This window comes from Glycine max, chromosome 12, assembly GCF_000004515.6.
Source record: "Glycine max cultivar Williams 82 chromosome 12, Glycine_max_v4.0, whole genome shotgun sequence".
NCBI classification, from domain to species: Eukaryota; Viridiplantae; Streptophyta; class Magnoliopsida; order Fabales; family Fabaceae; genus Glycine; species Glycine max.
The window spans coordinates 20,511,442-20,529,426 of record NC_038248.2 but is presented as its reverse complement, the minus strand read 5'-3'; the positions used below and the strand labels follow the sequence as shown (position 1 = coordinate 20,529,426).

The 17,985-nt window shown below is 34.8% G+C and overlaps 2 protein-coding genes across 8 annotated transcripts; both read right to left on the bottom strand.

The window, feature by feature from the left end:
* Window positions 1-387: 387 nt before the first annotated feature.
* On the bottom strand, window positions 388-5,524 carry CCDA (cytochrome c-type biogenesis ccda-like chloroplastic protein 2-like). Of its 7 annotated transcripts, none has more exons than NM_001253333.2 (13): window positions 5,293-5,524; window positions 5,102-5,186; window positions 4,422-4,538; window positions 3,961-3,995; window positions 3,376-3,506; window positions 3,177-3,262; window positions 3,068-3,099; window positions 2,539-2,700; window positions 1,956-2,028; window positions 1,769-1,869; window positions 1,078-1,170; window positions 930-976; window positions 388-771 (listed from the first exon to the last, which is right to left on the bottom strand). In NM_001253333.2, the coding sequence occupies exons 2-13, from the start codon at window positions 5,184-5,186 to the stop codon at window positions 699-701; spliced, it is 1,035 nt and encodes a 344-aa protein (NP_001240262.1). In that variant the 5' UTR covers window positions 5,293-5,524; the 3' UTR covers window positions 388-698. The 7 variants fall into 7 exon arrangements, 4 of the variants coding, with proteins under 4 accessions (NP_001240262.1, NP_001402635.1, XP_040863040.1 ...); NM_001415706.1 differs by having other exon boundaries at window positions 5,340-5,524; XM_041007106.1 differs by having other exon boundaries at window positions 591-771; window positions 4,422-4,534; window positions 5,293-5,330.
* Window positions 5,525-6,296: 772 nt separating this feature from the next.
* On the bottom strand, window positions 6,297-17,617 carry LOC100803124 (proteasome subunit alpha type-6). The gene is made up of 9 exons (XM_006592523.4): window positions 17,351-17,617; window positions 16,666-16,760; window positions 16,495-16,576; window positions 15,973-16,069; window positions 9,330-9,388; window positions 9,071-9,153; window positions 8,064-8,159; window positions 7,177-7,236; window positions 6,297-6,526 (listed from the first exon to the last, which is right to left on the bottom strand). The coding sequence occupies exons 1-9, from the start codon at window positions 17,424-17,426 to the stop codon at window positions 6,434-6,436; spliced, it is 741 nt and encodes a 246-aa protein (XP_006592586.1). The 5' UTR covers window positions 17,427-17,617; the 3' UTR covers window positions 6,297-6,433.
* Window positions 17,618-17,985: the final 368 nt, after the last annotated feature.

Genomic DNA, 17,985 nt, shown 5'->3' with positions numbered 1-17,985 from the left:
TGAGAAACGGATTCTTGAATTTTATTATATATATTTTTAATGTAATAACTAAGATCTCACTGAAAGTCACATGCCGGTTATATTAGCAGTTCTTATCAATTAAGCTCTACTCATTTAACATGCAAATCTGTTATATTTATTTTAAACAAAAATGCTAAATAATATATCAACTTCGAGTGAATCTTACAACTTTCAGCTAAAATTGGATGTGATATTCCTTTAGTATGTGTTTGTTTTTTCATTGAACAAGCTTCAAAAGGAACACGCATGCTAATGGATTGAAAGGGTAAAACAAACACACCCTTAATCTTTCGTACCAGTAATGAATGTACCACCACAGCTTATGTTTAAAGAGACTGACCCAATGTGAGATTGAAACCATGAAGACTGCAATTCACATCCCTTAAAGGAGAGGATGCTTTGGTCATTGTGATTATCATTATCAAAATTTTGCTCCGTTGAAGTTAATAAATGATCCAATGCAGTAAGTTCCCTACCAATATAATATTCTGCACGCCAAATTCGGCTAGGAAGAAAATTAAACCAACAAATATATTATGTAATTGGATGAAGAAAATTCGGCCGTGGTATGCAAAGTCTCATTTGGATTTCTATTTCAATTGAGTACTTGTGTGACATATATACATTGAACGGTAAAAAGTAAAAAAGATCACAGCGTGTTAGAGCCAAGAGATTTTCTACATCACCATTGTGACTGGGAACAGCCTATCTAAGAAAGTATATACACCACCACCTAACAGCATTGCTCCGCTGTGGGACAAGAAAATTGTAACATGCATAAGAAACCATGGAAACTATGAAATTCAACAAGTGGATACTCTAGTCTCTAAAAACTAGAAAATAATCATACCATAAATTGTGTAGGGGGAACATGAGTGTGCACTCTTTATTAAAAGTTCAAAAATTACCTTATAGGATTGATCCATGCTGAGAACTTGCGAAATGAGAGCAAGCTCTATCAATACAGATTCAAATCAGAAATATTGTTCTCCACGAGACATCTGAATTTTAGAATTAGAAAGTTATTTTATGAAACCAAAAATGTCATGTACTGACCTGTAATGCTCCAGCAAAAGAAGCAGCCAAGAGTAAAGGAGAAACATAGCCAGTTGTGTAAGTCAAAAGTAAGCTGCCTCCAATCACAGGATCCTGTCAAGAAATCATCATTTTCTTTGTTAACATAAGAATGACTAAATATGCAAACTGATTAGCAAATAGACAGTCATTATATTATACTATGTACATATAAAAATTAAGCATCCCTTCTAATTTGGTGCACCGGAAAGCAATGTCATGGGGACATTGATACTTGGAGATCCTAAAATTCAAAAATCTTACATTGGATAAACTTCTCCATAAATACTTATAGGAGAAGAAAATAAGAAGGTAATATGAATTAAACTTTTACCACAAGTTAAAATAAATTTTTCTCACCTCAACTTTTAGAGAAGTTAGATGAGAAAGCTTTCATAAAAGTTTAACTTATGGAAGAATCTATATTTAATTTACCTTAGTATCTTCTCCTACAAGTGTTCATGAAGAAATATATTCAAACAGAGCCATATTAGATTCAAAGTTTTGTAAACAGAAGTAATTTGACATATTAGAACCCTCTTGAGTTTTTGAACTGATTAACTGAAACAGAAGAGGAAATAACACTAGTTTGCTTAAGTTCTTTTGCTAACCCTGCACAAAAATGTTGCCAGAAAGGAATAATGAATACCTATTGGTTCTTAATAGGAAGTACCTTGGATGCAGCAACATATCCCAAAAGAGTGGCCAGAACAGGTGTACTACAAGGTGAGGCAGCTAAAGCAAATGTAAGCCCAGCCAGGTAGGCTTGCACACCTAAGAGTAGAATTCATTCATGTAAAATGTTCTGCATTCAAACTTATGATGAAAAAACTAAAGTCAGCATAAGAGCATAAACTTACTGGATGGGAAATTGGCAGCGGCTGCACGTGGATCAAAACTGTCAAAGAATGAGGGCAGCCGTAACTCAATGATCTGCAAAAAAATTTCAAAGAAAATTACAAACAAATACAGTAAAATGTCTATTCAAGGAAACTTTTATAATGGATTAGCTTTTAAAACTTCTGTTAATGTGTTTATACTCTACAGTCTAAAAAGCTTCGAACTTTGAAGAATGTCTATTGTCTCATAAGCACACATAGTAAGCATCAGACTAACTACGATGAAAATGCACTAAATGTAACTGCACAGAGCTGAAGGTAACTAATATAAATCTTGTATGAACTTTTAAAACCATAATTTAATCATATAACTTAAAGAGTGCCAGTAATTAATAATTATCTCAGCAGTACAAAGCTACAAGGTTGAGCTTTGACAAGCCTAATCCATTGCAATTCTTAATGAGTTATGGGCGTTGTCACAGACAAAAGGAAATGAAAATAACAAAGAGAAGAAAATTAAGAGCACAGATTTTCATAACGTGAAAGTTTGTAACCTTTAGAAACCAAGGAAGGGGGCAGAGGGGGAGAGAAACTGTTTCAGTACCTCAAGAAGATTCAGACCCATAATTATAGCCAAACCAGAAGCAGCCAAAGGTAATCCTTGGCCAATCTGTCCATAAGCCTTTCCTGCAAATGAAGCTCCAACACCCAACAGTGCTAATGTGGTTGCAAGACCTAAGGAGAATGCAATGGAATCTCCTACAACCTGACAGGAAGAAGAGATCAATAAGAATTCTGTCTGAGTGAGTGTGTGTGTGTGAGAGAGAGAGAGAGAGAGTCTCTCAAACAGAATTTATAGAAATAAGACAAGTGAAGGAAATGATGCACTTCAGAAAAAATTAATACATGCAATGTTATGGATCTTATTGACTTCCTCAAGCATTCATCCTACTGAACTAAGCTCAATGTATATACAGTTTAAATAAAAATTAGAGGACCTCAAAAAATCAAAGGTCCAAGCATTTTACATACAATGCCTGATTTAATAAAATGTAAGGCACCATTGTTGTGAGTAGAAACCTAAAAGATTAAAACATAGATTTGGTTGACCAATATAAATCAAAGATTATTACCTCTGCTCTGCTTTTGCCAGAGCCAAATGCCCCTGAAATATTCCAAGCAACAAATTTAGGCAACTAAAAGGGTACAAATACTGAAAATTCCAAACAGAAGCATGCTCACCAATGTAACCAAGGGTCAGTGGTAAGACACTAAGTGTACAGGGAGAAAGGCTGGTCACAAGCCCTGCCCCATAAATTACAGCCAAACTGTGAACACATAAATAAACAGCAAACAACAAACTATTAACATGTGTTTCCAATATTCCAGGGGGGGGGGGGGGGGATAGAAAAAAAATAATGTTTAGGAATTAATAGTGCACCTAGTGAAACTGAGAGAGGTTAATTGGCCCTGAACAGCTTCATTGGCCTGTTGTCCAGCTGAATATAGAAAGCCTCCAAACCAGTCATTGAGGCTTCCATCAGCCAAAGCATAAATAGAAGCAGCCACTTCCTGATTCAGTAAAATAAATAATTCTAGTTCCTCAAGAAGTGACACAAAAGAGGCAGCTTGGATGTATAGTATTTATATGGATTTGGAACAATTTGTGTCATTTCAACTATCAAAGAGACATTGACAACAACCTTTCCTAGTCATCATTGGCCTACAAAGCTAGCAACTTCAGTACAATATCTCGTATGCAAATAAAAGGAAGCAAAAATGTTGCTCGTGTATTCTCTCCTCGCAATAACCAAGATTTACTAGACCATTATATGTATTGATTGAGTTTACACTTTACATACAATAACAATATACATTAGGTTCTTATGTGACCTTGTTTAAAAAAAGATAAAAATAACTCCTAGATAAACTCACCAAAAGGATGTTGAAAAGAGTTGATAACACCCGAAGTTATTTATGTAAATGGACATTGAAACAAATCACCAACATAGTTGTCCATACTTACAGCTTTTGCAGTGACTGGAGCAACCAAGTGTGCCACTGAAAAAATGGAAACAAGAAGAATTCAACAATACAATGAACCAATCCCAATCATCAATGTCAAAGCAGTGTCACAATACAAAGCAGTGTTTGAGAATTATTTATAAGTCACCCTAGCCAAGTTGCAAATATAGCATAAAAAGTTGATACCAGCAAGTTCCTTGTTCCCAAAAGAAGGAAAAGAAAAGAGAGGATACAAAAATGAATTAACAAGCATGCACAAGAGGCCTATGCAGCAAAATGTTAAACCTGTTTTACAAAATAACATGTCTTATCCCAATAGAAGAAGAACAACTAAAATGATATTAACAAGGGATGAAGTTTGATCAGAAAACACATTATCTTGTGACAAGTTTAAAACAATGAAACAAGGGATACATGAGAGGGTAATATAATCCACAAAATCCATATGTACAAAGACAGTACCTGTCATGACTCCAATGCATGTCCTAATGTTATTGCCATTAATCTTCCATTTGGACCGAAGACAATTTTCAGGTTTGGAAGTTTTTTGGTGCGTATTGATGGGAACAATATGCCTGCCTATAACCAAAGAAATAAAGTCAAAAACAAAGAGAGGATACCATGTTTTACATTTTCTTCAAAAGCATCAACGTTGAACCAAATAAAGGATAGCAACATCTGATGAAATAATTGGCAACAACATTGTTCCAAATCCCAACGATAAAAACATGAAGCGCCCTTCCATACCACATCTTCATTTCACCAAAAATATGAAACCATACCCATCCAATAATTTATTTATATATTAATCATTGATATTCTCTACTGGAGACAATCCTGCTCGAGACAGGTCAGACAACTAGGGACAGCAAAACTCTCCCTCTGAGCATTTAATATACCCAGAGCCCAAACTCGAGCACTCATTAAGCAGGAACAAGTAAGAATTGAACCCCTCGCTACATGGTTTACACATCCAATAATAATAATAATAATAAAGAAATTCATAGGACTTTTTCCTAACACGTCTTCAAAAACATTAAAAGTAAAAAAAAAAAAAATCATCAAACTATTCTTTTTAAGAAAGAAAAAAAATTCCATTTATTATAAACATGGCATGGACGCAGAGAAATTGGCAGACTCACCATCCTGGTGAAGATTGCAGCTTACAATTCTGCGATTTCGAATTTGAAGACTGTAACTACCACACAAGCTCATACTCAAACTCATCTGTACGTACAATTAGATAAAAAAAAAATCAAGATTGAGAAAAAAAAATAACAATTATTTTTTCAACTGAAGCTCAATTTTGTTTTCCAATGAATGGGTCACCCACCGTCTAGAGAGTTACAGAGCATAGAAGAGAAGAGAGTAGTTCCTTACTGTTTGGAACACGGAACCTATGCGGAATGAAAAAATCCAAACCCCGAGAAGTTGTTGAGTTGTGGCGGTTATCTATGTTCTCTTAAATGCTTAATTTGACAAGTTTAATTTTTTTTTCAAATTAAATTCAAGATAAAAAAAATTAAATCTTGTACTAATACCTCTCTCCCTAAGTATATTATAAAATTATTTATAACCTGAGTTAATTGAGTCTCCCTAAGTATACTATAAAATTATTTACAACCTGAGTTAATTGAACCTGAGTTAATTGAGCCGGTAACATTCAATTAGTTAATAATTCTTATGATTTTTCTAAAATTGTTGGAACTCATCATCTAACTCTTTCTATTTAATTATTTTATATCTGATTAATTAATTTGTGTTAATCTTCTTTCCTTCTCATAATAGACCGGATGAATTTATTTTGTTAATTTTTAGAATTCATTATAAAGTAATTAAAAGTATTTTAGTAAAAAAAAATACAAGACATAATTTTAGAAAGTCTTATAAAAAATATAAGCAATTTTTTGTTGAAAAAAAAAACCTTTTTACATTTAGGAACATAAATAGTTACTATTTTAAATAAAAAAATTTTGTAAAATTTATATTTTTTTACTTAATTTTTAGCTTGAGAATTCAATTTTGATCCTCCAATTTCTTTTTAAAAAATATGTCCCTCAAAATTAAAAAATAATAATTTTAGTCCCTCAAATTTGTGTAACTAAAATGATTTTTTTTTAAAAATCATTTTAGAGCATCAAATTGAGTACTTAGAAACTAAAAACACACTTCTTAAAATTCGAAAAAACAACTTAGTTTTAAAAATAAAAATAAAGAACCAAAGCTGAATTTACTCCAAATTTTAGGGACTATAAGCCTATTTTTTAAAATTTTCATTTCATTTCATTGGTAGAAACATAAAATTGCTCCCAAGTAAACTTGTAATAGGAAATCAAATACCGTCTTCAACATCATTCTTAAATAAACTTACTACTCAAATATCACAAGGAAATCAATTCAATGATTCCAGAAACAAGTACATAATTTAATCTCTAGCATTAGAAAGTTTGAACCATTACATCCTTATCAAGAACTCAGTCACGCTCACTTATTGCAGTCAAGTGCTCATCAATTTCCTCGGTGGTTAAAACTCTGAATTCTGGATTTTCTTTCCGCACCACTCCAACCTAGAAAACGCAAAACACAATCATTTGAACTAAATCAGTGAAGAAAATGTTTGTTGGAAGGGAATAATCATAAAAAAAATCAATTATCCATTATCCTTTTAAATTTAGAGCAAAGATGTCAACACTAATTTATGCCACTGAAAAGCTGACATTATAATACAATCCTCCATTTTACAAACCAATAATTGAGTTATTAGTACATATTACTAAGCACTAGAATCAACAATCAATTGAAACATTAGGGAATCACATTCTCACAAAAAAAAACATCGAGAATAAAAAATAATATTATAGACTCTTGTCTATTCATAACCTACAAGGAAAGCTAATGAAATAGTGAGTAATGAAAAAAAAATTAACCTGAGTTGCCTAAAAGACAAATGCAAAAGAGGGTCATAAACTCAAAAAGAAAAAAAAAAACACTAGGCAGCATGACAAAAATGCATAACTTTCGTTTAATTAGAAAGATCAAGCAACTGGCTGACAATCTTTAAAATGAAGACAATAAATGTTTTGGCCCTTCAAGGACTAAAACAAGAATGAAATCCTGCAATATTTTTTTAAAAACAAATTATGGATTATTTTATCAACTTCATTAAACTAAACATGGGGTCATATAAAGGTCTGTAATCTATAAAATAAAGTTCTACCTCAATCTCAGTGGCCTTAAAATCCTCCTGAAGAACTGATTGCAGGGCAGAAATGGCAGTCTGATAAACAAAACAGGGAGATCTTAGAGAATTAGAACATCAAAAACATGATTGGATAACTGTTAATGTAATTGGTGAAAAAATCATTTTCATGTCTTTAGTTACAATATAGCATAATTAAAAAAGTCTTGCAAACAAAAACCAATTACATCAATGAGGAAGCATAGATAGAAGATTGTCACTCACAAGAAAGAAGAACGAAAGGGCAACAAATCATATAATACATATAAGAAGGTTTAAGCTAAGTCAAGGGCTGATATGTAATACATGAAATCTAATGATTACATGTCAATGTCATAACTAAGGTAATAAGTTACAGTTTTAATGAGAATCCAAAAGTTTAGTTTTTATTACATTATATCCGACTGACATAGATATAGGCTTGTTGTATCCTTAGCACTCAGATATACAGAAGATGCCAACCATTATTCCTCCAGTCAGCAAATCCAAAATCTGAGATCATCTAGATCAAATTTCACTCATTTTTCAGACTTTTCACCTTTCAGCAAATCATAGCCAATCTTCAGCATCCGCTTACATTCGATAACTTTCATGCGGGTTGCAGACTAATAATGAATATAATAGCATAGTAAATATTTATCAAGTTAGAAAAACTTTTGGAGATTTTCCAGGAAAAAAAGAATCAACAAAATCCGTTGTTCATCCTATAAAATCCAACATGTTGAAACATATCCTTGAAAGCATACAAATTCTCAGAGACAACATGGCAGTCTTTCATACAAACAAAAGCCAGCAACAAGATTGTCAATTTCACAAACTAAGCAGAGGGAACTGGAGTGAGAGGAAAAAGAATGCAAGAACACTACCTGAACTGTCTCCTCATATGTAAATGAAGGGTCATTCTTCATCTTCTTTTCCAAGAAATTAATTGCCTCTTGGTCCTTCAATCCAGCACTTGTTGCCTGAGTACATCATAACATATTACACTTCAATTTCTGTCTACAAGTGCATTTAATTAATTACAAACAGATTACAATGCATGAAGTGATGACAAATGAAGAAACACAATTCCTTAACATTTCAAGATTAAATCAATGTGCATCACGATATGTGTATGGCTTAGAGTAAACAATCAAATATAAAAAAAGTAAAGTAGTCAGCAGATCTAACAGAACAAAACAATTGCAATACAGCTATTTTAAAAAATCACAAAATCTCTAAATCATTGACCAGGGAGTAGATGCATAGGTTTCTCAATGTTAATAGTTTAGATAGGTAAAGTGATAAACTGAGACCAAATGAGGAGGAAAGGGAAACTTCAGGATGAGTGAAGACTCATGAACTTTACATATGCTTATATATTTTGTAGCACAACTACATTATAATGATAATTATTACATAAAGTTCATAACATAATTACAATGAGTCCAAGGATGCTATAAATAATTTAAAAGATTTCTGCCTTCATATACATACTCTCTCCTTTTCACCACTATTGACTAATGATAATCTCTTCTTTTCTGGGTCAAGCATAATTGTATTTATATTGCCATGTCAATTTTTTATTTGGTTCCCTAGATCCTCAATCTTACAATAGTAATAAAAAAAAAACGGAATAACAATTTTTCACAAAGTAAAAGCAGGCAATCTGGCTTATTCATCCCCAACCCCCTCTCTATCATTTTAATATTTTATGATGATAGGTAATTGTTTTCAGTGTAAGAGTCTGAGATGTAAAAATAGACAAAGAAACATGTAACTTAGAAACTTTTATGGAATTAAATTTATTATCAGCATGTTTTTCTTTTTCTCATTAAATAACACTAAAAAAAATCTAAACATCAATCAAAGTGAGAGAAGTTCTTCTATGTACCTTGTGACCAAAGTAATGACCAGCTGGATCACATTTGTAAAGCTGAGGTCCATATTCATCATCAATACCCAAAACCATGGCAACTTCATGGCACAATAGATTCAAAGTCATAAAAAGAGGATACAACATCAATAATAACAATAAGTAATTGAATTATAAAATATTTTTTTATCAATAGTTATAATACAAAACAAATTGTCTGATCTTTCAAACAGGGTGAAAATTGTTTGGCCGTGAAAAGGCCAAGAAGAAAACATACCTACTCCAAGTGGTCTCATATAAGCATGTTGAGTATAGACTTGTGATTTGTCTGCAATCCTGTTATTGAAAAAGGAAACAATAGGCAGACACAAAAGATGTTATTGACAAATTATAAAAGCCTAAAACGGTAAAATATAACAAGGTTATTGCAAACTAGGAGTAAAGAGAAAACTGAAATATTATGAAAACTGTTATTGTGTTATGAATGAGTTAGTTACAACAGAATTACACAGTAGAGTATTTATAGAGTTCTAACTACAGAAGTAGTTAGCTTAACTAACTAACTCTTATGCTGAGTCAGCAATAACTCAGCTGTATCTACTATACTCTATTATTCCCCCCCTCAAACACAGAGTGCTCTGAAACTCAGTGAAAGAAAGCACTCTGAGTTTGGATCACAAATGCAGAAAAGACAGCTTGACAAGAGGTTTAGTCAACATATCAGCAAGTTGAACGTAGGCAGGAACATGACACACCAGCAGGGATTTATCCAAAACTTTTTCTCTCTCAAAAAAGATGTCTAATTCCATGTCTTTGGTCCGTGAATGAAGAACAGGATTGTGACTCAAAGCAACAGTGCTGAGATTATCACAATAGACAGTTGTAGTAATTTTAATAGAGTTCTCTTAGTAAGGATTGAATCCATAGAAGTTCTAATGCGGTAACAGCCAAGCTTCGATGTTCAGCTTCTGTAGTCGAACGAGCAACAGAGGACTGCTTCTTTGACAATCAAGAAACAGGATTAGGACCAAAGAAAATACATCCCCGCGAAATTGGTCTTCTGTCAACCATATCCATTCCCCAATCAGTATCAAAAAAAGCTTCTAAAGTATAGGGTTCTCCCTGAGGAGCAGATTTTAAAGAAAACCCATAGTCTATAGTACCCTTTAGATACCTTAAAATACGCTTGACAGCCTTCCAATGTTCCCCACAGGTTCTGAAATAAACTGACAGACCTTGTTTACACTGTAGCTCAATTCTGGCCAGGTTACAGTAATGTACTGAAGTGTCCCATCAGCTGACCGATAGAGAGTAGCATCAGCAACAGGGACTGAAACAAGCTTAGCTGTACCAAGTTTAGTTAACTTAAGATCAGAGGGCAGAGGAGTGAGTATTGGTTTGGCATCAACCATCTTAGCCTTTTCAAGTAAATCACGAATGTATTTAGCTTGAGATAACAGTAGAGAACCATTACTCAAATGTTTTACTTCAATAACCAGAAAATAATCCAAATTTCCTAGTTGTTTAAGAGCAAAGACAGCATGTAGTTTGGTCATTAATTTTTGAATAAGAACAGGAGATGACCTTGTGATGATAATATCATCAACATATATCAACAGATAAAGGCACTCAGAATCAGTCTTGAACACTAGAAGGCATGGACCACACATGCTTTGAACAAAGCCAAAATTCAGTAGTGTTTTGGTTAATCTTTCATACCAGGCCCTAGGTGCCTGTTTTAAGCCATAGATAGCTTTCTTGAGTTTGCAGACCATACTTTTATCAGAATCAGCAAATCCAAGAGGCTGTGTCATGTAGAATTCTTCCAAATAGCCATTAAGAAAAGCATTGTTCACATCGATTTGCTGAATAGACCAGTGATGATTAAGAGCAATAGTCAACATTATTCTGATTGTGACAGATTTCAAAACTGGTGCAAAAGTTTGTGAATAATCTTGACCAGGGATTTGATTAAACCCCTTGGCCACCAACCGAGCTTTATACTTCAAGATAGAGCCATCAAAATTCTGTTTTACCCTGAAAACCCACTTGCAGCCAATGGCTTTTCTGCCTAAGGATAACGGGACCAGAGACCAAGTGTTATTGGCCATAAGAGCATTGTACTCTTGCCGCATAGCTTCCTTCCACTCAGGAGATGAGAGAGCATGTTTAACAGAAGTAGGTTCAGCAGTAGTTAGAAGTAAGGTAGGATGTAACCGTGGTCGTACAATACCTGACTTTGATCTAGTCTGCATGGGATGTGTATTTTGAGGTTGAGGAGGAGTAGTAGAGGGTAAAGTAGAGGGACTGGACTCATCATTTGCTGGAATAGAGGATGCAGCTTGTTTAGTGGGAACTAGCTGAAGAGAATTCAACTCAACAGGTTGAGACAATGAACTAAGGGACTCTATAGACTCCATAGAATGAGAAGGAGGATTAGGATGAGCAGTAGGTATAGGAAGGACACCAAGACGAAGTAATTGAGAGGGAACACTAGAAGGAGGGGATGAAACATGAGGCTTAGCAACAGAAAAAGGGAAGCTGGACTCATTGAAAACAACATCACAAGACAAAAATTTTACCCTTTGAATCAAGACATGTATATCCTTTATGATGAGGTGAATATCCCAAAAAAGTACATGGACTTGACCTGAAATCAAGTTTATCTTTGTTAAAGGGCCTTGGATGAGGAAAACACATACACCCAAACACCTTTAGAAAAGAATAATCAGGATATTTGTTAAAGGTCATTTCATAAGGGATGGTATTTTTGAGATAGGCAGAAGGAAATCTATTAATAAGATAAACTGCTGTATGAAAAGCATGATCCCAGTAAGAAAGAGGCATGGAAGCCTGTGACAAAAGAGTCAAACCCATTTCAACAATGTGCCTGTGTTTTCTTTCCACTACACCATTTTGATGGTGAGTATGAGGACAGATAAGCCTATGATGAATGCCTATTTGATTAAGATATTGAGTAAAAGGTCTAAACTCACCCCCCCCCCCCCCCCAATCAGTTTGAATACTTTTAATTTTCTGGTTTAACTGTAATTCAGCAAGGCTCTTAAACTGTTTGAACACAGACAGAGTTTCAGATTTCTGTTTTAAAGAATAGATCCAAGTGTAACAGCTGTAAGCATCAACAAATGAGACATAGTAATTGAAACCCATAGAAGAAAGCATAGGTGCAGGTCCCCATAGATCACAGAATATTAACTCAAGAGGAGCACAATAGACAGAATCAGAAGGATAAGAGGGAAGTCTGTGAGATTTGCCAATACAGCAGGCAGTACACAATTCTTCTGTCATTTTATTGAAAAAAGGTATATTACAAGTCCTAAGAACATGAGTTACAACAGCAGAACTAGGATGACCTAGCCTATTATGCTAAAGAGAAAGTAAACTAGAGTTACTAGAATTGACATTATTACAATGAGAAGACAAAGCTGAAAGTGAAGACATATGAACAGAGGCAGCAGCCCTTCCAACAGTAGACTTGACAGAAGAATTCAAAAGATTTGAGAAGACATAGAGGTCATCTTAGCTAAGAGCACCTCTAAGGAGTATGAAACCATCAACCTGAGATTTGACAACACAATGAGATGAGTGAAACTCAAAAATGACATTATCTTTGGCAAACTGACTCACACTAATAAGTTCTTAGTTATGTGAGGAACATGCAATAGATTATTTAGGGTTAATTTAACATCAGAGGCAAAAAGAGACTGAAAAATTGTTGAACTAGTGGAAATAATAGGCAAACCTTGACCGCTGCTAAGGAAAACATGCTCATTGGCCGAGGTTGGAACTTCATTCATCAAGTTCTGAGGAGATGCAGTGACGTGATGAGTTGCACCAGAATCAATGTACCAATTCTGTGACTGCTGAGTAGGATTAGCATTGGCTAAGTAGGCTTGAGGAGCTTGTGCATTGTGCTGTGACTGAGAGTTATTGTTCTGAGGTTGAGAATTAGGCCTATGATAGGAGTAGTTTCTGTTCTGATTCCCAGAATGATTCTGATTATACTGTTGAGCTACATAATTTGGATTAAACCTGTGATAGCAATAAGCTGCACTGTGGCCAAACTTGTAGCAGACTTGACACTGTATTTTATACCTATCAGTATTTCCATAATTTCAGTGATCACCATTTCCAAAATTCCTGTTATAATTATTTCCATAGTTTCTGTTATCAATGTTACCATAATTTCTGCCTCCTCTATATACATAACTAGATCTGCCACCTCTACCTCTGGAATTAGAAGATCTGCCCCTATCATGGTGTTGAGTAAACTGCACTTGAGGTGTTGAATCCGAGTCAGTATCCTCTGCCTTTGCTGTTTGAGCTCGAGTCAAATTCAGTGCAGGAGCAACAACACTTTCTCTTAACTTTTCAAGCCTTTGTTCTTGAGCCAAAAGAAGAGATTAGATCTCCTCAAATTTGAACTGATCAATCTTACTTCTGATTGTAGTAACCAGTGACTCATATTCACTTGGCAAACCTTCAAGAATAACATCTATCTGTTCCTGAACAGAAACAGTTTGTCCAATGGCTAGTAAAGAATCAACAATTGTTTTTATACGAGTGAGAAATTCAACTATGGAGCGTTCACCTTTTCTGGTATTCCTAAGTTCTGTGCGAAGATATCTGAATTTTGCTTTTGTTTTAGCATAAAAATGATTATGTATCTTTTCCAACAACTTTTGACAGAATTGCCTCAGATAAGAACGACTGAAGCCAAACTAGCAGTGATTGATCTTGATATTCCCATGCTGCATATGCTGGATTTTCTTTATCCATGTCTGCACTTCTTGTGTAAGATACTTTGGGGGAATTAGTGGGCGGACAACAAAACGTTGAAGTCGATGAACCTTTAGAACCGGTCCAATTTGCTGCTTCCAAAGCAAAAAGTTATCATCTGTAAGTTTAACCATAACATGATATGCGAAATTATTTCCAGCGCCAGAGGAGGAGTTTATCGGGGACCTCCGGTCACCGGAACCGCATTAATCGGCGACAATGACATAGCATACACAAACCAAAAACATGAAACCTGATTCTGAAATCGCAGGAAAAGAGAACACGAATCTAAGACCATGATCATAGAAACGCGATTAAAGAAGAACGAACAGAGATGCCGGAAACAGATGCCGCTAATACTAGCAAATCGCGTGCAACCAGAGATCGAGACCAAAGGAGTGCGAAGAATGGAGAAATCGCACAAAACAGAAATCGCGATCAAAGAGGTAACAGAATCGAAATCTAAGAACAGAATTCAAACTGGATCGAAATCGCGATCAAAGCGACGCAACGATCGAAGAAACACAGTTTTCCAGATCGGAAATCCAAACAGAATCGAAAAATCATGGATTCACTTGAATCACACAAACAACCAAACAAAACACAAGAAGGATGTGCTTGCAGAAGCGAAAAAATAGGATCGAACTGCCATTGAAGGCTTTAGGAAGCTCTGGATACCATGAAGAAATCCATGGAGGTGAGAGAGAGAGAGAGAGAGAGAGAACTGAAATATTATGAAAACTATTATCGTATTATGAATGAGTTAGTTACAACAGAATTACACAGTAGAGTATTTATAGAGAGTACAGAAGTAGTTAGCTTAACTAAGTAACTCTTATATTGAGTCAGCAACGACTGAGCTGTATCTACTATACACTATTATAACAAGCATAGACAAAACTGCTACTGCAATTAACTGTGCTTCCTACTCTTGTGCATAAAACAAAACATGATAGAAACCAGTTTTTCATAGAAGCCACATTAAATTACTCACTAATTCAAAACAGAAACATATAACATTAAAGGAAAGGGAAAAAAATCAATTTTTTTTAGCTAACAGCTATATTAAACTGCATAGACCCGTTTGAGAATCCTTTCTAAGATGGTAGAACTTAATCCTAACAGACAGAACATATTACCAAGATATAACACACTGTATCCACATCCAGCAAAGAAATTGAAAGCAAAAACATAACAAGCTATTAAGAACTAATGCTAGTGCTGTAACCAACAATTCACTACCACTGTGCCATTGCTAGAAAAGCTGTTAACATTCTGTTTAAGAAATTTTGTGAAGTAAACTAAAGCAGCGATAGAAATTTCAAGCCCTACACGTGTCTCAAGTAAAAAAATGGTGTGCTATCCACTGCTTGCCAGATACCTTTATATATCACAAATGTTTAATCATAATCAGTGTCATTTCCAGAGAGTGTGTAAAAATCTGGACATGACTATTACTATATTAGAAAAATTACTGTGAAGATGGTGTAGAACCAGAGTTAGAATGAGGTAGATGGATAAGGAAAGTAAGAGCCACTTAATCACCAATTACTTTACCATCAGATTTGCAGCAAGTGCTTTATACAACTAGAAAAATGAAAGATGGCAATGAACAATCACACCCAATAAATTCAATCCTTATAAAACCTTGACACAAAATTATCATCTCTAAAACTGAAAAAAGTTTTCATTCTTTATCAGCATTCAGCATCCCTATCTGAAACACATGACAACATTAAGTAGTTGACAGGTCCAATAACTTGCTATAACTCATAGCCATAATGGTTTCTAATGTGGGATCTGTTAACAGCACCTATTTGGAGGAGAAAGCACAAATAGTTTCTTCACTGTTTTAGTGCATTAGATGCTAATTACTGAATAAGCATGCAATCTACATATTCAACACGGTAGGAGGAGCAACAGATAATAGAATATTCCTGTTGCACTTCAATTTCAGAAGCACGTTACAACAATGTGGCTATTACCAATTGTTGTACTGTTTCGGGTAACATTCTTCTCCACTAAATAATGATAATTTGAAAGCAGATATGAAACAGGATAATAAGCAGCTAGTAATAGTAATGATGGCAAAATATCTTTCTAAAAACAGAACCACTTACCATTTAGCTAATACATCTACAGGCATTTCATATCCATATGTAAAGCGAAACTCAGCTGCTTCATTTCTTGCTTGTTGGACCAGTGTCCTAGCATCAGCTGGAAAGAGGTATTCCAATATGATAAAGCAAAAATTGAATTTTTAATGTAAAAATAAGTTAGCTCTAAATATATCTTTATACAAATATTCATTTTCTCTGGCTGAAATCTAAACATGTACTCATACATCAAAATTTTATTTAAGGAAAAACAATATTATCATTGTCTCTACAGTGTCAGTGAGTCTAGTCTGATCATATGTCAAGTTAGCCCTAGGTACAACTTTGACAGTAACATTCAGGTCTAATAGAACTATTTTCTCATCATAAACTATTAATCACATTTTATGTAAGGTTGCACAATTTTGTTGACCAGTATCACACATAAAAAAATAGCTGCATCCGAAACAAAAGGTTTGGCTTCAAAACAAATATCTACAAGACTGTAACAAAGAATCAGTGAAGAGGTGCAACAAAAAAATATACCTGTCATGCCAGTAGCCAATAAACCAAGGTACTTGGTGATGGGAAAGAGGTGTGTAACACTTGTGTTGTCCAAAAGCTTATCCTGCATTGAGCATACCAAAGTAAGCATCCTGGACACATACTCACACAAGCAAAACAAAGATCAAAGAACCATTTATTTTCTGTACTCACCGGAACCTTCTTCTGAGTAACAACACAAATCGAATCCTTTCCTCGGACACCAATTGAGGTGATTCCTGCGGCCTTAACAGCCTTGAAAGCATACTCTGTTTCAACATGCATAAAAATTCCACCACTCAGAACACTACAGCCTAACAAACTAGTCAACTCTTTTCCAAACAAGTCAAACAAACTGCAATGAAATTTTCATAAACCTACGCTGATCCAGTAGGGGAGTCACAGATATAAGGCCGCGTTTGGTAAGGTTAAATTAGGGCTTAAGACAACAATTTTTTTTTTTAAAAAAAAGAGAGAGAACATAAGATTGAAAAAGAGAAACTGATACATTTTGCCAATAGAAAAAAAAAACAATGTATTTCCATTCCTAACGGACACAATCAATCCACTCAGATTCATGCGAGCAATTCTTAACTTCGGACTTCCACCTTCCTAAGCCTTTCACAAATGCAATCCACTAACCTAGCTCACTATTCCATTACCATTAATTTCAACTTAAATCACCAAAATTAAAAAATAATTTCATGAACGACCAAAAAATAACAATACTTGTTTTTCCATATAGAAAATCTTAACAAATTAGGTCAATCCAGAACGTGAAAGATCTAAAGGGTATTTAACTGATTAAAACGTCGCGTTGCGAGAGGTTACAGTAAAAGAAGAAATTTGAGTTACGTACCGACTTGGAAGAGACGTCCTTCAGGGGAGAAAATAGTGATGTGACGATCGTATCCACCTCCACTTCCTCGACTCATTTTTGCCCTAACGGATGACGGCGGAGTGCGATGGCTCTTGCGGTGGTCGACGACGGCGGCGACGAGAGTGATGCTGATGTGATTGGTTTTGGAAAAAGCGAAGTGCAACGAAGGACAGGAGGTGGAGACGGAGACGGAGACGGTGCTTTTGGTCTTAAAGCGTCGAAGATCTCAACTTCCTACTCAAGAAAACATGGACAGTACCCTCAAATGGGCCGTATGTGTAATTAACGAGAGGGTATTGCTATTGGCACTTCCAAATTTGCTATTGACACTTCTCATGTGGGTGCCTTTGGGAATTGCCAAATTGCCCCTTAGTAGGAAATAAAACGGAAACTTGTACAAGAGACTTACAATTCCGTTGTTAAATTTTTTCCACCCCCATTTACTAAACGGAAATACATTTTTGTTGTATACTTTGATAGTTACACAACATAAGTGTGTCTTCATAGTACTATAGTTCTTGGCCACCCCTATAATGAAAATATGTTTTCGTTGTTGAGCTGAAAAATTGTCCAATGGAGTTGTGTTTCCATTGTTATATTTTTTTTCTTGATGC